At 39.7% G+C, this 27,052-nt stretch overlaps 1 protein-coding gene across 2 annotated transcripts in view; it reads left to right on the top strand.

The window, feature by feature from the left end:
• LOC306879332 (zinc finger E-box-binding homeobox 2-like) overlaps positions 1–27,052 on the top strand; it is a 73,093-nt gene that overhangs the window by 35,069 nt on the left and 10,972 nt on the right. For both annotated transcript variants that reach the window (XM_079432176.1, XM_079432177.1), the window contains exons 3-6: positions 17,738–18,001; positions 22,264–22,332; positions 24,796–24,990; positions 26,755–26,969. In XM_079432176.1, the coding sequence (XP_079288302.1) occupies positions 17,738–18,001; positions 22,264–22,332; positions 24,796–24,990; positions 26,755–26,969 (743 nt within the window). The remainder of the gene's footprint in view (positions 1–17,737; positions 18,002–22,263; positions 22,333–24,795; positions 24,991–26,754; positions 26,970–27,052) is intronic.

The following is a 27,052-nucleotide window of genomic DNA, read 5'->3' as shown; positions in this document are numbered from 1 at the left end:
AAAATTGCTTCATCATGCTAAAGTGAGGTGAGCATAAATTATTTAGTTAAACCTGAGGAAATCACTCCTCTCTCTGGGAATTTGTGTCAGTGTAGGCTGCTTGAATTTCAGACAGATGGACACTTTCTCTCCAGCTTCAGGAGCGTGTGTGTTTTCAGCGCAAAATAATGAAATAAAGACAAAAATCGACAGTGAAGATCTAATGTGAGGAAGTGCTGTCAGAAGTCACTGTAGTGAATCTGTAAAACACTTTAAAGCTGAGAGAATTTATTTGCATACGATTTGACACAGATAAACTGCACAGAGCTTGTAAGCGTGCAAACACACGCACAGTGGTTGTGAAGTGACGTGTTCGGATGCTCGTTCATAACAGCTGAATGCATGACTCCACCTGATTTTCCCAGGAACAAAACAACATGATAAGACGCTCATACATCGAACCTTTCTGCCCTCACTCACACCTCACTCTATCTCTCTCTTATCTCTCACATACAGCTCGATGCCTAATACAATAAGCCCAGCAGCCCCACCTCTCTCTCTCTCTCTCTTTGTGTTTTTGGTTTTTACTCAGGTTAACCACTAATACTGGAACTCACAGTCTTAACACGTCTAGTTTCTCATGAAGTAAATTATTAAATGTATTTGTTTTTACAAGAACTTTTGTTCTGATAGTAGTATAGTCCAAATATTTGTCTTCATAATCTTTCATCAGAATCGGATTTGATCACCTTTCTTTGCCAGTCATAGTTATTTGCAGATGATTTTGAAGATGCTAGTGTTTCAGATATATATCTTGGTATAGTGGCAGTGGTATAGTAGCTAGCTATAAAATTGCTCAACACAGCCATTTTATTCAGACCAAAGTCACTTGAATACATTTTCAACTTCTGAACAGGAGGACTTGAAGGCAGCATGAACCTTGTAAAGTAGTTAACACGGCACATGAAATGACAGAGTGGAACATCTCAAGGAATTCTGGGAGGCGGCGTCTCCTCGTGTGTTTCCCGTGTTGGCGTTGGTGAGAAGTTAGGTCACATTTTCACGTGTGTTTTCAGAAGGAATGAAGCGCCGGGTGCTCGGCCCAGTGGAGGGAAACAGTTTCTCAAGGCGAGAGATGATTAACTGTTATCTCAGCATGGATTTGACGTGCGCAGCTCCACTGACTCAGGTAGAGTTTGCGAACGCTGCACAGGAAATGAAATTTCTCCCCCGTCCCACCAGGACAGAGTATAATCCTCTCAACACAACTAGATTAGCCCTGCTGCTAATTGGTGACAGCTTCCTCTCTTTCAACCTGTTTACCGCGTGTGCAGGTGCGTGTGTGCGCGCACGTCTGATTTATTTTCAAGTCATTAGAAAATAAAGCCACGTTTGTGTAGTGCTAAAAGGAGCTGTGTTCTTATTTACTCTAATATCCAGGTCTTCGCTACTGAAAAAAAACAATTCATCACATAATTTCTAATGGTTTCCACAACAAATACCATTACAAACATTACAAACCATCAACTTTTAATCATTCAAACTTTATAAAATGTTTTTCTCTAGTGTGTTTTGGGACCTATGTGACCCTGGTCCACAAAACCAGTCATAAGTGTCAATTTTATGAAATTGAGATTTATACTGATAAGCTTTCCATTGATGTATGGTTTGTTAGGATAGGACAATATTTGGCCGAGAGACAGCTATTTGAAAATCTGGAATCTGAGGGTGCAAAAAAAAAAAAAAATAGCATTTAAAGTTGTCCAAATGAAGTTCTTAGCAATGCACATTACTAATCAAAAATTAAGTTCTGATATTTGTTGTGGTAGGAAATTTACAAAATATCTTTATGGAACATGATCTTTACTTAATATCCTAATGATTTTTGGCATAAAAGAAAAATCGATAATTGTGACCCATACAATGTATTGTTGGCTATTGCTACAAATATACCTGTGCTACTTATGACTGGTTTTGTGGTCCAGGGTAACATATTCCATTAGGATTTATTGGTTTTAACAAGCCACCAATAGAAGGCAACCGATTAGAAGCCAACAGGCACCATTACAGTTTCCATTAAAACCAGTAAAACCATTACAGATTCTGTTACGGTTTATTTTGTTTTATTTTTCACAGGGAAAGATGTCTAAATAGTTGTTGTTGATTCCATTGACTTAACTGGCATTTTTGAACATTTTATGCTTTGAAAAAACGTCTTAGCTCTGGCAGAACAGAGATATTCCAGAGCTCCAAACATCCCTGATCAGGAACAGACAGTGTGTGTTTTACTCGGCGGGGAGGTGCTGGGTTTTTTTTCACATGAGACGCTAGGAAAACTCTTGCTTTTGTGCGTCTAATGGTCCGTTGGCACCTTGAGTTCTGTAAGAAGCCAATTTGTAGCGGTGACAGAGTTAGCGCGTGTGCGGTTAGCGCGAGGCTACCTAACCGCCTCGGTTCAAGCTGTAAAAGGCTGATTAGTTTCTTTCTGCCGTGCCGCAGCTGAGTTCCTGTCACCCACACGGCTTTCATCCTCTCACACCTTACACATACACCAGTGCAGATAAGAGCCGCGGTAACAAACAGGCTCACACACACACACACATAAACCAAAAAAGAAACAAGCCCGTCACAAATAAAAGCTTTCAGGAAAGCGGCGGCCCTTTCTGTGTGTCCTCTCACCTCACGGCTTTATGCTGTTTTTCTCCAGGTCCCCAGGTGGATGTCCCTTTAGCCGATTGATGGAGCTCTGAGTTATTATGGGTGTCAGTAGACGCTCTTTAATAAAGATGAGCTGGTGGGAGGCCTGTGATACTGACAGAACACTGTCCTTCAGAAAATAACAAAACAGCCAGTGGAGTCAGTGTATACTTTCTGTTTAAGGTTATATACTTTATTTAATCAAAAGGATAGATAGATAGATGGATGGATGGATGGATGGATGGATGGATGGATGGATGGATGGATGGATCGATAGATAGACTAAACAACCTAAACACTCATACTTTCTAAAAAAAGCAATCCTAACTTTTGAGCTGTATGATGATGTTGATGATGTTTGAGCTGTATGATGATGATGAATGAAATACGCCAAAATTATTTTTATTTGCAGCGAATCATGAATTGTTTGCCTCACCGGGGGATTTCAATACAGAACACAGAATATCATTGAAACATGATCACACACTCCCATACACAGACTACCTTTAGTTTATTAGAAATCTGTCATATGTACAACAAATTCATGTCTTCTATTATCTGCTGCGTGTCATTCACAATTGAGCATCACTTTATATGTCTGTCTTTGGCCTGATAAAGTATTTAATGTGCCGTTTAGTCTTGAATAATAACAACCACATTCCAGACATGAAAACCCCCCAAAAAACTTACCTGATATACATACTGATATATATTTCCGCTGCAGGTTTAGCAGCGGAGCAACTTCACTCCTGAATTACCATGCAGGCAACACCATTATGTGTTTCCTCGGCTCTAATTACCTGTTTTGCGTTTGTTAATGGTGATAGCGGGAGTGTATAGTTTGGATGAAAAGGCCTCATATCTACTGCTGAAAGAGAAGAGGTTTCATTATCAGCTCTGTGCTTAAAAGTCTCTGGCGCTTGGAAGTTCAGGAAAGCAAGAGAAGATGAAAGGCTTTTGTTAAACATCTGCATAGTCCAGGTTTCCTTTGACCCGGCGAAACCCCCGGCCCGAACCAAATCACTCCAGTCTTCCTCTCTCTCTCTCTCTATCTTTCTTTGAGATAGAAAAGTAAACCCTGCCGTTGTTTGATTCTGTGCCGAGATGGTGACAGGAAGCAGGAGGGGAAAACAAAAGACCTCCAGGGTGAGGGATGGAGGGAGAATTATCAGGTTGGTGACGGAAAGTGCCAGTTTGCCCAACTAACATTTTTTTTTCCCTGTTTCGTCTAGAAGTCCAAATACAGTTTTTCTTAGCTCCGGCACAATCTGCCCCCCGCCCACCCCCACCCTCCGTGATGACTCAGTCTCTCGTCCTTCAGCGGGCAGAGGGGTGGGGTAATTAAAGCTTTCATTATTGTGTTGCTTATCTCTCTGGAAGGAGAAACGTGAAAATCCCCAAACAAAGAAAAGCGTGTATAAGATGATTATGGTGCGGTCTAAGCGCAGAAATATCGAGAGAAAAAATGGTTCCTTGCACTTTCTTAAATCGGGAGGAGTGTGTTTATGGAGTTTGTTGGAGGATTAGATCCATGTTGGCTTAGTTTGGAGAAAGCAAAAACTTAGCAGTTTGGATTTTAGCTGGACTTCCATCTCAAAACTCTGTGGGGTGAATTCACAAAAAAAAATTCCGGCCCGTTTGTGATTTTTCAGTCCAGATCAACTTGATCAACTTGAAAATGTATACTTTTTAATGCAAATCACTTTAGATAAAAAAAAAAACACATACAAATGTGACCCTAGAGCACAAAGTCATGGCCTAATGGTTAGAGAGTCAGACTCATAATCCAAAGGTTGCGAGTTTGAGTCCCCGGCCGGCAGGAATTGTAGGTGGGGGGAGTGAATGTCCAGCGCTCTCTCCACCCTCAATACCATGACTGAGGTGCCCTTGAGCAAGACACCGAACCCCCAACTGCTCCCCGGGCGCCGCAGCATAAATGCTGCCCACTGCTCCGGGTGTGTGTTCACGGTGTGTGTGTGTTCACTTCTGTGTGTGTGCACTTTGGATGGGTTAAATGCAGAGCACAAATTCCTAGTATGGGTCACCATACTTGGTCGTATGTCACTTCACTTCAAAAGCAGTCATAAGTAGCACAGGTATATTTGTAGCAATAGCCAACAATATATTGTATGGGTCAAAATTATAGATTTTTCTTTTATGCCAAAAATTATTAGGATATTAAGAAAAGATCATGTTCCATGAAGTTATTTTGTAAGTTTCCTACCATAAACATATCAAAACTTAATTTATGATTATTAATATGCATTGCTAAGGACTTTTCTCAATATTTTGATTTTTGTTTGCACCCTCAGATTACAGATTTTCAAATAGTTGTATATCGGCCAAATATTGTCCTATCCTAACAAACCATACATCAATGGAAATCTTATTTATTCAGCTTTCAGATGATGTATAAATCTCAATAATAATAAAAAAGACCCTTATGACTGGTTTTACGGTCTAGGGTCACAAATGCATATGTCACTGTTTTAGACTTGTCTTCAGCACAAACATGCCTCCATTCTATATGAATAAGGATTTTATATAAAAAGTAAACAACATCATCAGTAGGCGCAGTTCAATGTTAGTGTATTTTCAGGGTTCACAGACCCAAGTGGAATTCTTTCTGGTAGCACATTTCTGCAGGTTTATAGAGAGCAAATAATGAAGGCAGTGCTTAACAAAGACTTCCGGTCTGAATAAAGATCTGAGAGCAGCCGCAGGGAATTCAGTTCAGACAGGAAGTGCATCGAACGGCCAAGGAGAGGGAAACCTCTGACCTGGAGACCCGTCAACTGTCTGGGAGAACACACGGATGGCTCGCAGGCGTAGACACAGCCCCGGTGTGTGCGCTTCTGTGTGTGTAGAAGCGCTGAGAAAGCAGGAGTCCATAATCACAATAACGTGTTTAACGTGTAAACTAGCAAGAGAAGGATTATAGCTGTCCGTGGGAGCTGCGAGGAGGCGACAATTCAACTGTTCACCTTTTTCTCTCCACATCCGTCCTCATAATGACCTGTCTATTCTTCCGCTGTCTTGCCTTACCTCAGGCACCTTGCCTCCATTTCTTCATTGCATTTCCCAATTAGGCTTGTACTCATTGTTAGTTTATTAGCAATGGCAGGGGCTCCACAAATGTGTTTGCTGATATTCACTTGTTAATGACCAAATTCAAACCCTATTGAACGGATACGCAGCTGTGAGAGGCCGCTAATAATAGCCTCTCTGAGACAAAAGATGAAGGAAATGGCATTACAGGGCGTAACAATAGAACTCCACTGGTACTCTAATGGCACGGCGTTTCATTTAGAAATTGTTTCCTTTTTAAATTCTTTGAGCTGCCTGCATAAATCCCTGCGCTAAGTGGCGGCATTTCTTCAGGTCAGGAGCGTGCATGTGGGAACGCATTTGTGCGTGCTCCCTCTGAAAGGTATTTCCACCTGGGGAAAGCCCTCCCCACGCATTCGGCTGTGCATTAGCGTGGTTTTAACGAGGCAGGTACTGTTCATTAGGGCAGAGGTAAGGGGGAGGAAAAGTGAGAAGAACAAACAAGTCGAGGCATTTGTTCGCAGTGTAATCTACACATCAATTATCCTGCTGAGCTAATTAGCACCTAGCCGTACCCCAGGTACCTGCACTCTCGCAAGAAACGGCTTTCATGCCTGTGATCAAAAGAGAATGGCTCGGAGGGAAACGCTCGGAGAACTGAGCCGGAGAGTTGGACAGGACATCAAAACTTCCACTTTTACCCACTGAACTGTGCTGCGCAACTCTCTGCGGCCCCTCTGTACACCTAAAGAGAACAGGGAACGCTCAATTATGTAAGGAACATGCTTGCATTGTGGTGCACCACTGGCAGAAAGACCGAAGCTTTGATGCTACCTTTTCCTTACACTTACAAAAAAAGAGTACTGTGGTGGAACTTTACACATGCATTAGGCAGACTTGTTTTCCTTTTGTGACAAATCCTTTCTTAAGTATTGTGACGTGCATCTGAATGCAGCGAATTACTGAAAAAGAAACAAATGTAGGACAATGACTTAACTGAAGCCGATACGATACGCATCTCGATGAATAGCCAACAATACGATACACTAAATTTACATATAAAGCAGCTACCATTGCGATGTGATACGTTTTACCCCTTTTACGCTACAGTGGGATTCGATGCAACACAATGCAGTACGATGCAATGGGGAAAAGATAAATAAATCTGATGCTATTCAATTCAATATGGTACAGATAGTTTGCTTGTATTTCTTTGGTTCATTATTTGGTGGAAGATGCAGCTCTACCTCTGCCATGTTAATCTATTTTCTATGTGACTCTCAGGACACGCCTCGGTCTCATTAGTGTTGTGATACGTCATATTCACGTAGCAGTAACGGTGATGAGAGAAACGGTTTAGAAAGGAGAAATCAATCTACATATTCAATATTGGTCACAAATTATTGGTCACTTTCTGAATAATACAATTATAGCGCATCTACTAATAATTATATATATAAATGTTTGTTTTACCGATGCAAATATGTTAGAAACGATGCATCGCGATACAAATGCCAACTTGTTTCACATGCACTTTTTAAAATCAGTGTATTGCATCATTATATTTTATGCCGATGCACCGATGTGAATCGGTGAATCTTACCATGCCTAGTGAGCATTATATGAGTATTTCACTTAGTGGAGGCAGATGAGCATAAGCTTGCAGAACATGAATGGAGAAGTCCTGCATACATCACCAGAGAGAAGGACCAGTTATTACATGTAAATGACAAGGTCTTTTTGAAACATGTGTATAGATGATAATATTATGTTCGTAATAACATGCATTTTGAAAAAAGGTGAAATTTAATTTCATGCCGACTTTTTTATAAATGGTGCTGTAATATGGCAATATAGCCGGTCAGCATGCATGGGTTTTTTTGTATACTGATGTAGTATGCTGGTAAGTTTTGCTATACCAGCTTGGAAATTGTATTTATTTATTTTTTTTAACCATAGAATGACTATTTATATCAGTACATTTAAAACAAAATCACTCGCATCTTTTGAGTTCAGCATTACTTGGTTTGATTGCAGTTTTACAAATATTATTCAGATATGATCTATTATGCAGGTCATTGTCTCAACATTCAGCGTATGAATATGAGCATCTTTGTCATGCTAACGGCCTCTGTTCTGCAGTAAAGGTGCAGTGTGCTGTTGTGTTTAAGCGGCCCAGCTGAAGATTAGGCTTAAGAGAGGCGCATTTAGCATAAGAAAGATTGGCGGGGGGTCCGCCAGCGTGCCGCGGGGCTGTCTGTCTCAGGTCGTTATTTGGGTTGAGCTGCGCGCGGGTCTTATGTGACAGTGGGGTGATCGCAGCATCCAGCTCTAATTAAACGCGTCGGCGTGTTTCTCAGGATGGCAGTGAAAAGGCAGGTGAGAGAACTCGAATGTCTTTCCGTGTGTTTATGCCATGCATTAGTAATACGCAGGGACGTTTACCGTGTCAAACTCGTTTCCAGAGCTAATCGATGACGGAATATCATGTTAGTGAGCGTGTGTAAACCGACTGGTTTGGTTAAACAGTTTGCTGCTGGTGTTCATCAGCGAGCAATGGTTAATTGGGCTGTGTAACTGTGTCAGGTGCGTGTGGGGTATCGGTGGCCCTGCCAGGCTCTTGGGGGCCCCTGTTGTCACAAGGGCCTCATTTGCTGATTGGAGAACGGAGGTAACAGGATGAAAAGGGGCTGTTTCCTGCAGCTTGTTTGATACATGGTGGGGAGCTTTTCAGGTGACAAAGACCCCGAGCGGTAGGGGGGGAACAGATGTGTTCTACCCTCTCATTAGCATCTGAATGAGCAGCTCAGATTGGACTGACCGGGGGGGTTCTACCTCTCACCTGGATAGTCCTGTTCTGATCTTTATACCATCTGAGGACCTCTGCCCCCCGTTCCCTCTATCCGTCTGACCCCCAGCTGGGCGCTGGCAGAGTTTTATGACAGTAATCGACCTGAGCACAGATGCTTTTCCCAAAACCTGCCCTCGCACGGATTTCACTCTCTCATTGTGCCCGAAACGCATCGGGAAAATTCGGCCCCACAATGAATGCGACCCCCCCATGACCCCCTCTGCCGAGGCCTGGAAGACGTCCAAGAGGCTGTTTTAACCCCCCGCCCTGTGCGCTTTATTATTTTATTAATTTTCCATTCATGTGGACAGAAAGGCCTCTGTATTTTACAGCATCACGTTGATAAATGGCATTTCCTTTTCTTCACTTCTGACAGACCCAGAGAAAACATAAAAAGCCTCTGTTGCTCTTTCTTTGCTCGTGAGATATGTTTCAAAATAAATTTTGTTACCCAAATAGACCCAAATGAATGAGAATTGCAGTTTAGATAATTTGAGCATGGGAAAATTTGTAATGAGATCTCAGACTTTGGATTGCAGACTCTGAGCACAGTTTGAGACAGATGTGACATTACTGGGTCTTTTCTTAGGAGACTAATCTCTATTTGCTCTCCATTTGTTCTCATGGCCATCTACATCGTCTTCTACATGTAAACACAATAGTTTTATTTCAATGTGTTTTATTTGTAGAAAGTCATGCTGATCTTCAGGTGGGACTCTGTAGGACAGAGATAAAGGTTTTCTTTCTAAAGGTTGGACTGTGAGCCAGGAATGCAGTGCAACCTTGAATGGCTCAAAACGCTGTTCTCAGCTTGTACTTATCTCAGGGTCCGGCTGATTGTTTAGCACTGCAGAATAAGAAGGAAAATATATATGTACCGAACACAGGACGAAGTGCTACTCTGTTGTTTTCGCTGTCCGTAGAGAGACTCGTGTAAAGACTAAATCTATTTGCTTTGCCTAACAGACGTTCCTGCTCTTATTGTGAATGATTCATCAGTGCAAATTATTCCAAAGAAAAGAAAACACACCTTACCTTTGTCTGCCATATGCTCATTCTTTATTTATATCAAAGCAAATCACAGTCAAATGATCCCGTTACAGAGTATAATTACATCTCAGATTGTGTTTAGCCATTATTACTCCAAACACACTGTAATCTGCTCTGACAGAGCTACATGTTATTGTAGCACTCCTATTAATCTTGCACAAGGTGAAATACGTTTACAAAAGCAGATCGGGGAAATACTCTATACAATATGTATTGATGTTTTAATGCGCTGTGGCAAAATTAATTTAGCCATGATTGCTTACATTTGAATTTGCATGTACTTAGTGCAAGTTATTTATTTTTATAGATTCCTGTTTTATTAAAATAGGCTGTACGGCCCTTTATCTGCAAAACATGCCATGTTTCTGCTGTGAGTATCTCTGTGTGTAGTTTGTTTTTTCAAGAGCTGCAGTGTGAATGTGATCGGTTCTCGAGTGTGTCATGAATCTGTGCTCCTTAGTCAGGGTCACAGATCATAATTTCCACAACGCAACTGAAATGAAGGTACACACATAGAAGGCTCAGTGAAAGTGTGTGAGTGATGCAGAGCAGATTAAATGCCTCACCCTTATTAAATAGTTTGTCTGGCTGATAACACTGCACTGTGACAGCCGCACCCACACAACCCCACAACACAACATACTGCACCCATCACAACATACTGCGGCCGTCAGCGCATTCCACTACCTGCCCATGTGTGAGAGAGAGACAGACAGACAGACAGAGAGAGAGAGAGAGAGAGGAGAGCAGGGGGCAGGGAAGGAGGCGTCCACTGCTTGAGTGTCTTTGTGTCTCTCTGTTGTACAAGAGCGTTTGGGTGGGGAGGGCAGAGAGGCGTTTACCCCTGGAAGAGACCTCGAGTATTGCACTGAGAGAAGATCAACTGCATTAACAGACCTTATTCCATGGCTCTCTGGGATACTCGATTGTGATTGGTCAATGGCTGCATTCTGCGGTCAAATATTTTAACTGTATTTTAATTCCGCTAAATTGTATCTAGCAATTTCATTCATAACTTGTTTGGACAGTTTGTGTAAATTAATCAATTCATAAATGATGTACCAATTCTTTGTCATCATTCCATTTTTTTTGTAATTTTGAAATATTTTGTCAAATGCTGCTTTTTATCGCTATGCTTTTGATGCAGTTTTATAAACTAGAATGTTTCTAGTTGTATTAGTTGTATTCAATGTGAATTTGTGTTAAAATGTGATCCCAGCTAACAAAAATACATTCTAAGAATATTTTGTTAACATCTCTGAATATTCTCTGAACATTCAAAAGTCTTTTTGTTTTTTTGTTATGCGAACATTAAGAGAACATTTTAAGAGAACACATAATTTTGCAATCATTATGGGAATGTTACATTTGAATGTTACATTCTGAAACAAGTAGTAACATTAAAAAAAGTTAAAGTTCCAACTAAAATGTATAAAAAATAAAACATTCCATGAATTCGGTATACATAATGTGTAATGTGCTAATGTTTTGAGAACATTATTAAGGACCAAATAACTCTGAATATCTTCATGTTAGTTACCCCTTTATAGTTTAATGAACTACTTTAAAAAGGACATTTGACTGTAGTTGAACTACTTTAAATTATGACTAGCCCCAGAAACCACAGCTTCATGTATCTCTACTGATAACTGGAGACGCCTTTGTGTGACGCGTTCGATTCTTGCTGCATCAGAAGTCTAGAAGTGTGTTTTTCAGGTAAACACCAGTGAAAGGCTCCTGTGTCTGTGTGTGTGTACTTGAATGAATGTTTTAACAGCGCTCAGAGATCAGCTGCAGTCAAATACGCACTAAAGCGATCACAGCTGAGGACTTTTTGGAGTTGCATCAATATTTGATGAGCAACCTGGTTGAAAAGAGTCGAGGAGCATTTCCACGTTCCCTCATCCTGTTCATTCACCGCAGCGGCACGTAAATGGCCCCATCTGAACATATTTAGGTGGGAAGACAGCAACAACCCCGAGAGCAGGTGTCGTTCTGTTCCTCTTTTATATTTATACACGTTTATGGAAAATATAAAGCGGCAAGAGAAAAGTGAAGCGTGCTGAACATTCGCCTCATTCACCACCGAAACGACCGCCACATAAAAGGCCCTTTCAGACGAGAGAAAATAAGAAATTGTGCGTCTTTGTGCGAGAGAAGTGGCGGTGTGCCGTGACTGGGGCAGAAAGCGTTTTATCCCGCTAAAGGTTTTGTGTGTATTTGGTTAGTTACGGCAATTACGGTCACTAACTGACAGCCAAACGCATGCGGGAGAGCAAACGGGCTGCCTCTGCGCGCAACACTCACTGTCGAACATCTGCTGAGAGATTTGCATATTAATTAACCCATATTAACTCTAATTATTCTGGGAAATTATCAAATAAATTAAATTTTCTAATTTTAACCTTTCCTTTGCTTGACGGATGTGAGAGCCGGAGATACCCCTGTTACCCCGCACTCACCTGCACAGATGCCCCCCGTCTCTTCTATCTTCTCAATCCCCCTTTGCACCGGGGCTCGGCATGAAGGATTTTTACAATTATTTTATCTTTGGCCTAGAAGTTCAGATTTGGGCATGCCCTGACAAAATTTCCATCCACTACCCCCACCAAAAACATGATAAACAGATGCTTTTGGAAATGTATGTACTGTATCAGCATTCTTAAAATATATTTGTCATGTAATGCAGTTTTTTTTATTAAAAAAATGCATTTAGTGTATATTTGTAAACGTTTTTTTTTTTGTTTCTGTGAAGAATGACTTTATAATCTATATAGAGCTTTTCACAATACACATTGCTTTAAAGCAGCTTTACAGAAAAATGCATTGAATGTATACATTTATAATCACTTTAGATGTGGAAAAATATTGTCTAACTTATTTTGAATTAATTTATAATTGTATTGCTTTATTTTGAAAATGTTGTATAATTTTCAAGTCATGCTAAATTTATTTATATTACAATTTTCACATTGTTTCAAAAAAAGCTTTACATAAAATCATGATGTTAATGTTTATAATTTATCTTCATGCATTTATCAGATTAGAGCTGGACAATAATATAGTTACATTTTGCAAAGATATGAACAATCAAGCAGTTGAGATTTGTATATATATCACGCATACAGTATTCTGTATGTATAAAGTTGGACATAAAAATGTATCCAACTATATATAAAGAGCTGGGTGAAGATATAGTTATATGTTGCAACTAAATAAAAAATCATGCTATATCTGCAAAATAAAGAAAAATTCTATTAATTTCTATTAATTTCTAATAAAACTCATTTATATCATCCAGTGTGACTTACTTGTTTTGGTACAATTCGCCTCAAAAGTGTTCAATACATAGAAAAATCAAGGCATAAAAGCATGTGCATGTTATTTTTAAGATGCATTGATGCGTCTTTGGTCAGTTTGGCTGAATCTCTCTCACGTTGGCTCTGGGTTTTCTTTATTGTTGCCCTGTGCACACAGATTTTCTTGCGTCATTTATCCCGGGGTGGGCGAGAGATCTTTTGTGTGCATGTGTTTTTTTGGTTGGCTCATGGATGGAGAGGGGGGCGACCCGTAGCAGCACAGATGGTGGAAGCGAGCGGGCCGGTCCGGTCTGGTCCGAGCAGCTAAACCTTCAGCCTTTCCAGCCTGTTGCTCCGGCCCCGCAAAATAAATGAGACTTTAATTTAATTAGAGTCCGGCTACTGTGGCCGCCTCACGGCAGAAATTATTGAACATACCCACCCCCTTCCTGAAACACACCCACTCGGGCCGTCCTGGATCCGCACACAGACACAGGAGTTGTTTTACACATCACTGAGTTTCTCCATTCACTGGCCTCTCAAAGCTGCTTCACTCTTTCACTCGTCTTTTGTTTGCTCTCGGCTGCTGCCCTTCTGTCCCTTTCTCTTCACCACACCACCCCCTTTCGTCTTTCGCTCCCTTTCTCTTTCTTTCCCTCTTTATTTTTTTCTTGAGGCGTTCCAAGGCTTCCCCAAAACCCCCATATCAGACTGGAAGAGTTTCATATGAAAACAGTTCATGGGCATAAAAGCAAACAACTTGTAAGCTTGCAAAATAAAATAAAAAATCATTGTTTTGATAATCATTATAGTTACATATCATGCTTCTCCTGAGAAAAAGATCTCTGTAATCTCACATGTGTCTCGTCTTTTAAATGAGATCTCAACTTGGTCTCAAACATTTCTCATCAAATGATCTGGACTGCTCTCTGAATTCATTTTGAAACTCTATGGTCTTAAAGTAATATAACAAAAATGTCTTGCAAATTCCTTCCTGAGAATAAAAACAAACATAGTTTTTGTTAACATAAAAATGATTTATTTATAAATGAGTTAAACATGCACATAACATTGGGTAAGATAAGTTCCTATGAGTCTGTGTTAACTAATGAGCAGTATATTTGTTACAGTATTTATTCATCTTTGTTAACATTAGATAAAAATGGCAGCTGTTCATTGTTAGTTCATGTGAGCGCAGGTCCAATAATTAATATTAACTACATGTTTTAAGAGTATTTTTCATTGTTAGTTCACGTCAACTATTGTACTTGACTAATGTTAACAAATTGAACCTTGTTGTCAAAAAAGGTTCACATATAGCTTTCCTGTAGCTTTCTTGTAGCTCAAATAGTAGAGTATGGGTTCGATTCCCAGGGAAAGCAAGAGCTGATGAAAATGTAAAAACTGTAACTTGAATGCAATGTAAGTCTCTTTGGATAAAAGCACCTGCTAAATGGATAAATGTCATGTAAATGTATATAGATCATTGTTGGCTCTTGCAATCTCAGAAACCTGAAGTGAAAGGAAAATATGAGTGTTTAAATCTATTGCTGGAGCTCAAACACTCACGCCGGAGGTGTTCAGGTGATCTGCATGTGTGAGGCAGCATGAGGAGGGCTGGTTATCTTCAGCACGGTTCACGTCTCCTCCCATTAGCCCTGACGACTCGAGCGCAGTGTGTAGGTTTACCTGCGGGGAGTCTGTCACCTCCACACACACACACAGCGTCAGGGCCACAGGCTCGTCTCTGGGCTCATCTAGTGGCCGTGTGTCTGCGCCGGACCACTGTGAGGCCCTCAGGTTGGGCTTGTGTTGTAGCGAGAGAGAAACCCACCCTGGAGCACTTTAGGAATTACTATTTCTACTCGTGTGGATTACTGGATTCAATGAGGAAAAGAAAGCAGGACACTTTGTTTAATTTTGTCTGCCTGTATTTCTGGCTACATTTAGAGGCCTTTCTGCAGTTGACATAAGAAACCACTGGATTTTAAACAGATTATCCTGCTGAGGATGAACTGGAAAAGACTGGATACTTTGTGGTTTGATGAGCACAGTTTTTATGACACATTTCCTTTTGAAACAGGAAGTTGAGGTGAGGGTATTTGTATATTTTCTGTTTTCACTTCAATTTGAAAGTTTTAGTATATTTGTATGCATTTTTAATCTGTTTTAGTTTATTTAGTTAATAGTTTAAGTTCAGCTAAGATAAAATTAGAGTTTTTGTATTTTTTTAGTGCTGTCAAACGATTAATAGTGATTAATCACATCCATAATAAAAGTTTTTGTGTATGTAATATATGTGTATGTACTGTGTATATTAATTATGTATATATAAATACACACACATACAGTATATATTTTGAAAATATTTGAATTAAATATAAATATTTAATATAGAAATATAACACAGTTTTCTTAAATATATACTGTATGCGTGTGTGTCTTTATATATACATAATAAATATACACAGTACACACACACATATATTATATAAACCAACTTTTATTATGGATGCGATTAATCGTTTGACAGCACAAATGTTTGTACTAGTTTACTTCAGTACAACATTTTATTTCGATTAACACTTTTTTTTTTTTTTTTTTTTAGTGTTAGTTAACTATAAAAACCCTGAATTCATTTTACAGAGAATTTCTTTGAGCAAAAATGTGGGTGATTTCGGATTATTTTTGTGCTGTTTTGCCAGAAGAGAGAGACTCTTTTAATTGTGCTTTTTTTGTTAACAGTTAAGAGTGGAGATAGTTTGTCACACTTCTAACTTCTTTGAATGAGTTCCTCTGGTCTGTAGTCTTAAGTGTGTGTTTGCGTGGAGAAAGCCACCATCGGAATCAATACCATCTCGCACGGCCCTGCGATTATCAGACGCAGAAATGACAGGCCTGTCTGCGAGCGGCGCGTAGGTTAAGCCCAACATTAACAGTGACTGGGGCAATTAGGAATGTCATTTTAATTATCTGTGGCATCGGAGTGAGAGATGTTCCTTTTATTTGTTTGAAATCAAAAGCAGAGGAGCAGGTAGCATCGGCGCGAGAATGGCAGTCATAATCGCCTTTGTTCCCTTTGACACTCGCAGAAGACGCCGACGAATAGAGAGTGTCATCAGAGGAGAACTTAGCCGGCAAGTCAACATTATCGTTTCTTTGTGTCTGCGCTCTGGAAACACAAAAGACTGATTAGAGATGAGGTGAGGAATCACTGTAATGGCTGCCGTGACATTAGCAGGTTGGAATTATTGTGTTGAAGAGCACAATACCGGCGTGTGATAGGCTGTCTGTCAGCCAAACAATGCTCTCGCTCCAGAGTTTTTACTCAATCTGAAGTTCCACCCAACCCATCATTATTTATCGGCCTTTTCAAATCTTCCAGCAGCGAGTACAAAGTTGATGGATTTTGTTTTTAACTTCTCAAGATGTCATTTCTACTTTGTAGAAGCGCTGTCTCTCTCTTTTTCTGTCTCTCCTTCTGTCTCTCTTTTTCGTAACCTGTTCATGAACACATGCTCGCTCATTTTGAGAACTTCTTTTAACATCCAAATGTCTTTGTGCCATCACAATCTGCTCTGATGTGATGGTCAGAAGGTATTTAAATGTACACTGCCATTCAAAAGTTTGGTGTTGGTAAAGATGTTTTTGAAAGAAGTCTCTTCTGTCTGGTTGTACTTGATCAAAAATACAGTAAAAATAGTAAAATTGTAAAATCTTATTTAAATTTAAAATAGCTGTTTTCAGTGTGAATCTATTTTAAAATATAATTTATTTCTGTGATCAAAGCTAAATTTAAATAATACATTTAATATGCATTCTAATATGCTGATTTTCTGTTCAAGAAACATTTCTGATTATTAGCAATGTTGAAAACGGTTACAGATACATTTTTCAGGATACACATATAGAAAGTTCAAAAAAGTTCATTTATTTTTAAATAGAAATCTTTTGTAACATCATAAATGTCTTTACTTTCACTTTTGATAAATTTTGTCCTTGACAAATAAGGATGTTTCTGATTTATGTGCATGTGGTTGAAGTGGCTGATGCAAAGCCCATTTTTTTGGTCCAGAACCACCTTTTCTTTGGTCAGTCTCGTGGAAGTGTTCCAGCACCGGCAGCCTGTCCAGAAATATTGGGTCCGGTCGCTGGGCATGTAAAGGGTGTTTTGAGTGTAAATGTGTTGAAGGTATATCTGGACCACACATCAAGTCTGAATGTCTCACTTATTCTTTTGGCTTTTCTATTCTTATTTCCTCCCTCCCTTTTTCTCTGTCTCTTTTCTTGGGTTCTTTCTCTCACAGAGAGCATTACTCAGTCTGAACTTGCCTAAACCCTTGTGGTCACACCTCTTGAAAAGGTTTTGTTTCCCCTGTCAATTGGTATTCAGCCCAGGTCACATACGCACACACATACACCGTTTTCATTTTAATTTGCACCTGTTGTGCAGTTGTTCGGGAGGCAAGTGCAGACCAGTGGATTAGCCAAAGATCATGTTAGGAACAGATATGCCTAGTGTAATCTTTTTTGTCCACAGGGGAATGTTAAGATAGACTGTGATTTGTGTGTGTGTGTGTGTGTGTGTGTGTGTGTGTGTGTGTGTGCGTGCTGGCATACTCTCTCTTACCAAACTAAACAATGCACAGATGAAAATAAATATAAATCTACATGAAAGGCCTTCCTTTATTAACTCATCCCAGAGGAGTTTAATACTCATTCATAGTTTATGTATCACATCCATGCACAAGCTCAGTCATAACTTAATAATCTGTAATATTGATTATCTGTTTGTATATGTGTTTTTTGACAGTGTTGGACTATGAGAACGTTGTAGAAACCGGATCAGAGACGGAAGAAGAGGACAGACTTCTGGTGTTGGAGGAGGACGGCTTGCTCAATGGGGCGGGGAGTCCAGTCAGCCTCGTCAATCATGAGTCTGTGGCTCCGCCCTCTCCGACCCTGGGTCACACACTGCTGAGGAAGACTGTGGATGATGAAGATGATATGAAGGACAGTGGAATAGAGAACGTCTGGCATGAAAACGACTTGCTGAGTGCATCAGTCGATGGTACCGGTGAGTTACGCCCACCTCCTTTATGAAAACACACCCCTTCCATCAAAGACACACCCACTTTTATATTTGATGCACCCATCTTCACTAAGACACATCCTCTTTTCTTCTAGACATGCACATCTTCTCTTAGAAACACCCTTTCATCTCTTAGACATACCTTCGCTCCTCTTAGACCCACCCCTCGTCTCGTAGCCATGCCTATCTTCTCATAGACACAACCTCTCATCTCTTAGACACACCCTCTCTCTTCTTAGACACACCCTCTCTTCTATTAGACTTCCACATCTTCTGTTAAACACACCCTTTTCTCTCTTAGACACTCTTAAACATGCCCATCTCCCCTTAGACACACCCCTCATCTCTTATTTACTTACACCTTCTCTTAGACACGCCCTCTCCTCTTAGACACACCCCTCATCTCTTATTTACTCACACCTTCTCTTAGACACGCCCATATGTTATCTCATGAATAAAGTTCGACATAAACATATACTACCAATAAAGTGGGGGTAAATACGCTTTTATCAGTTTTTTTTTGATAAACATGACTATATAACAATGTGACTAAAAAAAGCTTTGCTGTTATAAAAACACAGATTAGAATAAACACGCAACACACGTCGTGCTTGTTATCACAGAATCTGACCAATGAGAATAAAGTGTGTCATCATCACGGCTTTCGCCGCCGATTTTGAGCAACTGCAGCGCCTGACCTAGGCAGCTGGTCTCGTTTTGCTCTCTCGGTACTTTAATGGCACATGTGATAGTAAGGCGGCTGCAGTGCCGATCAAAGTCGGACAAATTTTATAACCAGGATGCATTGCTTTTTTCAGGTGGCAGCCGATCTTTGCGGTGCCACATGAAGTCGAACAAGCCTACTCTCTCTTATCTTAGACACACCCCCTCCTCCCTTAGTCATGCACATCTTCTCTTAGACACACCCTATTTCCTCTTAGACACGCCCCTCCTCTTGTAGCCACACCCATCACATCATAGACACACCCTCTCTTCCTGAGACACGCCCCTCTCCTCTGTATGTTGTCCCTGAAGCCTGCTCTCAGTTCCAGTGCAACTACAGCAGAACGCTTCTCTTTAATTATCACATAAGACCTGTTTCTGCCTGTAATCGTCGGAGGCGCATTCGGCCCGGTTTGCAGAGCATCATTGGTAATTGCAGTAATAGCAGAGTGTCGCGTGTCCGTGTAAACGCGGCTCCCGCTTTCCTCCTGCAAGCATCATTGGTGTGGGAGGCGCAGTCAGAGACGCAGAGAGATAAATACTCTTAATGAGGGAGAGAGGTAATCATTAAGGGAGGCCAGGCTGCTGCTCAAGTCATTAAGAATCTTAAATGAAATTTTTATTTTTATGATAGCCATTTACATGTGTAATAAGAGTCAATGATTCTTAGAAGCGTATGACAGAAACATAGGAGTGTGAGAGCCCATGGAAGACAGACCATCTAAATGAGCACTTCTTCGCTATTCATTTCTGCTAATGAACTAGCTGTGCACAGAGCCGAGAGAAAGAGGGGGCGTTCGCTAGTCTAAAAATTTAATACACCCCCCCAAAAAAGCCGGGGTAGTGGCATTAGGAATACTGTGAAGTCTGATTTTCCTTCACGAGAGCAGCCGGCTTCATTATTTACAGCGGTTCAGAGAATCCAAGAATTTTTGGCTGTCTTTAGTCCAGGATTTCTCACACGTCTTTGAACTAAAGACCCCTTTCATGACCACAACAGGTTGAGATGCCATAGAGTACCACAGAAATGGGAATGATGGCCACCCACTTTCATAAGCCCACATCCACTGTTACATATGAGATTAAAATAACACTGAATGGGGTCTTACAATGTGGGTATATATTACTTTTATTTGATTTTTATATTTTAAATTTTTTTATTTAGATTTTAGATAGTTTTAGTAATTTTGTGTTTTATCATTTTTATTACTTTTTATTTTATCATATATATATATATATTTTTTTTATTTTATTAAAGTTAGCTTTTTTTTCAGCATTTATTTTATTTATTTTTTTTAGTGTTAGTTGCTTTACCGAAAATGAGAAATGCCTTGGGAAGTACATACATTTTTTATTTTGGTTAACAATTATTTTATTTTCGAAAACTTTTTACTTATTTTCATTTATTTTTAGTTAACAATGATAACCCTGCCCTAGTCTAAACCAACTACAGTCCTGTGTTTGCAATTACGGTTCTTGTATGTATTTGAATGTTAAGTAAACAAGTTTTTAAGTATACTTTGATAGCCAGTGATATTTTTGTTGTTATTATTTTTAACATGATGCCACAAATGCTGTTGATAGAGCTTAACTCATATTGAACCCGGAACATTCCTTTAATTTGATAAACCCTCTTGGAGCCGGAATGTCTGTGATTCCGCTGTGTTGCAATTCCATGATGATGATGTGTGTGTGTGTGTGTGTGTGTGTTGTGATAAAAACCACGGCCATGTTTCTGCGCTGCTGGGATGACGTTCATTAGCTCTGGAGGAAGACGCCAAAGTTTCTCTCTCTTTTTCTCTCTTTTGTGCGCTCTTTCCAAACTTGTGGGCACTTTCCTTTTGCATCTCTGTGTTTTTTCTCGCGTTTGGTGCCGGAGTGTCTGCACTGGTACCTCAGCACATAGCTCTGTCCTGAGATAAGCCCAGCACGCTCTCCCTCGCTCTTTTCTTGTCTGTTTGCTCCGGTCAGTCATATTGCTGCGTTGGTGTTGTCCTTGACTCGCTCTCATCTCCCATAATGCCCTTCACTAGTGTGTGACATTGTTATCACTGACAGAGTCTTTAAATAAATCACCTGCGTTCCTCCCCACCATTTTTTTCATCTTTTCTTGTTTTTTGGATCCTTCCAAGGACTTCAGAGAGTCAGGAGGTTCAGACAGGAGCCGTCTGTTTTCACAGAACGCACTAGCAGCCCGTACAGACATGAATGTTTTGAGAGTAAACTGAACGGATGGAGTGAAATCATGAGGAGGAATAGATTCAACACGGGTCTCCTTCAGAGGCCTGTTTACTCACCCACCACCTCAAAACTGATTTATCAGCCTGAGACGAGAGCACAACTCCCTCGGCTCTCCAAACTGAGGAGGTCTAGCTCACCTCCTACTGGAATATTTGCCCCCTGTCCCCCTGAAACACTGATAGTAAAACTGATAGAAACAAGAAGGAGAAAAAAGAAGAATCCAAACAGTGGATTCCAGTAAAAGCTCTGTGCAGAAGAATGAAAAAAATTAAATAAAATAGATGTCGGGAAAGATCAAAAGAAATTGAAAAATTCAGAAACAAAAGTGAGTGAATGCATAATAATTGAAAAATAATATTATAATATAATATATTGTTATATATTAATATATTATTATTGTTGTTGTTGTAAATAATAAATAAAATAATAAATAAAAACACATTTTAATATATGTTATTCTTTTTTTTTAAATGTTGTAGTATAGTTCCACAACAATTTTTATTTTTTTTAATTGTTGGATAAATTACAATATATAAATTACAAACATAGATTCTAAGGTGTTGATGCATTTAACAAATTATATTTTTACAGTTATATTTTATGAATGAATAAATTTTATGTAGCCATGCAATGTTTTTTGATCCCCATAAAATCTATAAAAAGTTGTATTCATATGCATATATAAATAAAATAAATAGTGCATTTATATTATAGTACAGTATATATAGTTATACATTTGCATTAGACAGTGATCACCAGAGAAAAGGTGATACAATTTCATCATATATATCAGTTGCATTATTTATATATGTTCTCAGGTTGTCAATAGCAGGTGAAAACCCTGATAACTGATCTCAGAATGATGATGTTTAAAGCAGAGAGTTGATGCAGTGATGTGTTTCTGCGTTTGTGTTTCTCATGATGTCAGTGGTTTAATTAGCGACTCAGTGTTTGGTTTGTGTGCCAGAGACACGGAGCAGCAGCGGATCAGTGCACTGGAGATCAGAAGACTCTTCCTCTCCGTCTCTCTCTCTCTCTCTCTCTCTCGCTCTGTTTGCTTGTTCAGGTGGATGGAACATTCTTGAGCTGATCTCTGAGTTTGCTCTCACTTGTTTCCCAGCGCGCTCTGCTCTGTGTGTGTGTTCGTGTGATTGTTGTCAGTGTAAATAAGTGGGTCATTTTGAGTCCTACATGAGTTGCAGAACAAGATGTTTACTGTCCAGATGCAGTGTGTCAGTGAGATGATAATAAACTCTCCTCTCCTGTCTGTCTCTCTTTTACAGATGAGCTGAAGGGAGACTATGACACTATGGGGCCCGATGCCGCTTTAGAGCCGGTTGGGAACGGTACAGGTGAGTCATGTGACCATGTCAATTTACTGTATTGGTATAGAGTGCATTAGTCCCGCCCACTTATTCAGCAGCCCTTGTTCCAGAAGTATTTTTCCCATTCATTTTTGCCATAGGGATTAAAAAAAAAAGTCTTTAAGCCATGAAGCGTTATATTTGAAAAAGGTTTTATAAAAATAAGGTTTTATTTGAAAGTAAAATAAAATCAGACAAAAAGACAAGAATGTGTGCTTAATGGATTTAGTAAGGAAATAACTACAGTCCCATGAAGCATTACGAATGGAATTAAAAGTGCTTGAGAAATTAAATCTATTAATTTAAAGTTGATTTAATCTATAGAAAGAATATATTTTAAGTTGATTGCAAAATATGCATATATATATACAAATATGTAAGTATTTTGAGAGCATAGGGAGACTCAATTACATCATTCACAGTGCTTCATCAGAATGGGGCACTTTTCTCACAGCAGCTCTCAGCTTGGTGGAATTTTGTACAGCATCATGGGTAATGTAGTCTTTATTGTGCTTTTAAACATTCAACACAAACATATAACGTTGATTAACAACCTCAGAGCTCACAACAGGTCTGTCTTTAAAGGTTTATAAGTTAAAAATCATTTCCCTAAGGAGAAAATGAATGGATGTCTGTGATGCAGCATTTCATGCAAACTGAAACGTATAACTTAAAAATGATTCCACTGCTGAGATTTACGCAACAGAAGCACATCAACATCGTTCATATGAATCCACAATCATCCAAGTGATCCCTGCTCTCTGTTTGACATCATCACACACACACAAGGGTTTGTTTTATGAGAACGTGTTCAAGCTGTCATCGCTGATGTAGTTCAGGAGGAAGGATGTGTAGTTTTAATAAAGCTTTCTAATGTTAGACACACACTCCAGAGATAAACGGCTCCGCTGTGCGGCCCACGATCCTCCTCTGCAGGGAGGGATGTTCTCGGCTCGAGCATCAGGAGCAGAAGGAAAACATTAGGATGTCGACTTTAGAGCGCTTTCTTCTGCGAGCTCGAACTTCCCCAAATCGCATTTCAGGCCAAAATCTAATTTGTGCGCAAACTCGATTTGTTTAGATCATGTAAGCCGCAAAACCCACAGCAGCGAGGAGCTAAACGTGTTCATTTGTCGGGCCGCGGCGCTCACGCGTGTTCACGTGAATGATAGCGAGGCAGGTCTAGTAATGAGAGAGGAGGGAAATCATTTGCTCTGTTAAATAATGTTAAAGGGCTGCCGGCTCTCTGACATTTTCAAGACATTTTTGACAGCGACACAGCCCAGTGGCTCGACCTTTGCACAAATGAGACGATAAAATGTTTACTGTCAGACAAACCTCACTACAAAGTTTATACCTTACACAAGCTCATCCTAATTAAAAGGTAGCTGATAAAACTCAAGCCTCTCAAAACATGCACTGACTCTCTGCTGTAATATTTAACTTGTCTGACGAACGGGTGAGAGCTATTTATTCTCTGTTAGATAATATTCTGTTACATAATAATGTAAAACACCTTCGGTTTCCTGCATTTGTTCTTGTAGAGAAATGATGTGGAGAAATAATTATGACGCTGTCTTTGTGTCTACTTTGTACATACACTAATTTTCCATATGAGCAAATTTGATTGCTCAGAGGATGTTTTTTTCACAGCTCAATACTCACTTCTCAATGATGCTTCATGTTGTTCTCAGATGTTTTTCCAAAAAAATTGCAAACGAGTGACTAGTTGTCATCCAGTAAGAGTATAGAGCTGTAAGATTCATGTGTTTAGCAGCTCGATCATTTGATGAGATTCACGTTGAGATCTCCGACTTTTGATATCTTGGCAAATCTGAGCACATTGTTGAGATCTCTTCTGAACCTTTAGAAGAGACACAAGAGATTACTGTCTTTTTATGAGGAGAATCTTCATCAAAATTCTCTATTCAGTCTCACTGCTGTCTTTAAGAAACAATTGAGATTTTAAATACATTTTTCGTTCTGTGGGCATTTTCATGATTATTTTCAATTGCCAAAAAACACATAGCCTCAGCCCTGTTGTCAAAATGGCCCCTAATTTTTAACACAATTCTCAGAATCCACCTAGTTAGGAGTTTGATTAGAGATCTAGGGAGTGATGCTGGGATTACAGCATATGTTTCTGCTCCTTGTCTGACTGCCTCTAATACATTTAAAAGTAGAAAAAAGGGTTTATCGTTAAAAGCTTTTCCACAATTCCAATGGTTCTCCTGTTAGATTAACTCATACTTCTTATTTTAGTGGCCATTAGGTGGCTAGATAAGGCAGTAATTTAGACGTATCCCTCCCAGAATATTTCTGTAATGCTGCTGCGTTCTTTTTATCACAGCTGCTGCCGCATGTTTCCGTCACCGTCCAGTGCACCATATTTTTCACATGCAAGCAAGAATCCAGGTTTTATTTAAATGCTGCCTCTCTTTGTGTTTCTAGTGAAGAGCGTTCACTGCGCTACTGAGTATGAGGATTTCTTTGGGAAGCGTAAACTGGTGGACAGTGAAAGTCATGTGGTCAGCATTGCCGAATACCTCCAGAGAGGAGACACAGCCATCATCTACCCCGAGGCACCGGAGGAACTCTCCCGCTCCCGCCTCGCCACGCCCGAAGCCAATGGACACGAGGAGAACGGTGAGAATGTCGGGCAGCTGTTGCCGCCGTCTGATTGACTGCATGCCGGAGTGTTTACCTTTAGAGCGAGGTGCAGCTGTCCGAGTGGTGAAATCATAAACCCTAAATTTCCCGTCCCGAGGGGGGCAGCCGGGGCGCATTACGGCGCATACCTCTCTTATGAAGAACGTGTGAAAAATTAGACGTGCGAGCCACCAGAAGTGATTACAGCAGAGAGAACACAACTGGCCCCCAAACGCCGTCAGCAATCGCTCTGTGTTCAGGTTTAAACAATTTTAAACAACTGCTTTTAGCTGGTTAGGGTTAGTAGCAGTTTATTCTGACACAATCCAAAGAAGTCAACACTCCCAGACCCGGATTTAATTTTGGACACCAAGTGGTGACCCATATACAAAAACCATACTGTTACCGTAAGCTGCATAGAATCAACACAAATACAATTTTAATATAATAATGTTTGGTATTACTTTACTTGATGCCTTAATCTGTAATGCAAAGTAAGCTATAATGTATTATATATTTTCAGAAATAATGGTAACCAAAATATTTGCAGATATCCTGTTATAGTGCAGTACATTGTTTTAATGCATTATACTTTCTAAAGGTATAAATAAAAGTTAAAATTATAATGTATTCTGTCTGTGGTTATAATTATTCATGAGATCATACTATGAGTTGCATTATCAGGCATAATTAATGCACTGAAATGCTGTTATATAATGCATTATATATATATATATATATATATATATATAAGGCTTCAAGTATAGTGTTAACAAATGTTGTATATTAATATTAAATATGTTTATTTAATATCTACTGAGCAGAGGTGGCTAGTGGCTAAAACATTGCTATAACTGCAATTATCATATTATACCCCAGTCGCTGGGGTATATTTGTAACAATAGCCAAAAATACATTGTATAGGTTAAAATTATTGATTTTTCTTTTATGCCAAAAATGTTTAGGATATTAAGTAGAGATCATGTTCCATGAAGATATTTTGAAAATGTCCTACTGTAAATATATCAAAACTTAATTTCTGATTAGTAATGTGCATTGCTAAGAACTTCATTTGGACAACTTTAAAGGCGATTTTCTCAATATTTAATTTTTTTTTGCACCCTCAGATTCCAGATTTTTATACCAAGTAGTGTCCTCTCCTAACATACCATACATCAATGGAAAGCTTATTTATTCAGCTTTCAGGTGATGTATAATCTCAATTTCGAAAAATTGACACTTAAGACTGATTTTGTGGTTCAGGGTCACATATAAATAAGATGGACACAATTTATTACATTTATTTTCAACTTAATTTCATAATCTATTTGTTTTAAATTTGTGGAATATTTATATTATCCATTCCCAAAATGCTCAGTGGATATTGAAATCGACCAGTTATTGGGCCTTAAAATGGCTAAATATCATCCTAATTATCTGCCTGGCTAACAAATCTGTCTGTCACTAGTATGTTCCCACTTTAGGAGTGGAAAATAGTTTAAAACATGAATGTGTTATATTTCTTCCGTCGCATAAAGCCCATGAGCAAAACTCGGCAAGTTGTGTGAATCCGAACGCACCTACTGTGTGTGTTCATGCATTGGCGTGAGTGCGTGTGTGGGTGGCAGTGCCAACTTTGACGGCGGCACACAGTGGAGCAGATTGTACAGATACCTCCTTGTACCACCCTGGGCACAGCGCCCATTCGCTGCCATTGATTTGCTGACCTTTTGGCCCACTGCCACTCTCTCTCTGCTGCAGACCTGCCACCTGGAACTCCAGATGCTTTCGCCCAACTGTTGACCTGCCCCTACTGCGACCGGGGTTACAAACGCTTGACTTCCCTAAAGGAACACATCAAGTACCGGCACGAGAAAAATGAGGAGAACTTCGCCTGCCCTCTGTGCAGCTACACGTTTGCTTACCGCACTCAGCTGGAGAGACATATGGCCACACACAAGCCAGGACGAGATCAGGTGAGCCGCACTTCCTCTCTCGCTCTTCTCTCTCTCCGCCTCGCTTTAGCTTTATATCTAATGTGCTGTATTCCCTCTGAGAA

This window comes from Barbus barbus (genome assembly GCF_936440315.1).
Source record: "Barbus barbus genome assembly, chromosome: 13".
Lineage (NCBI taxonomy): Eukaryota > Metazoa > Chordata > Actinopteri > Cypriniformes > Cyprinidae > Barbus > Barbus barbus.
This window is presented reverse-complemented; position numbering and strand designations above follow the sequence as displayed.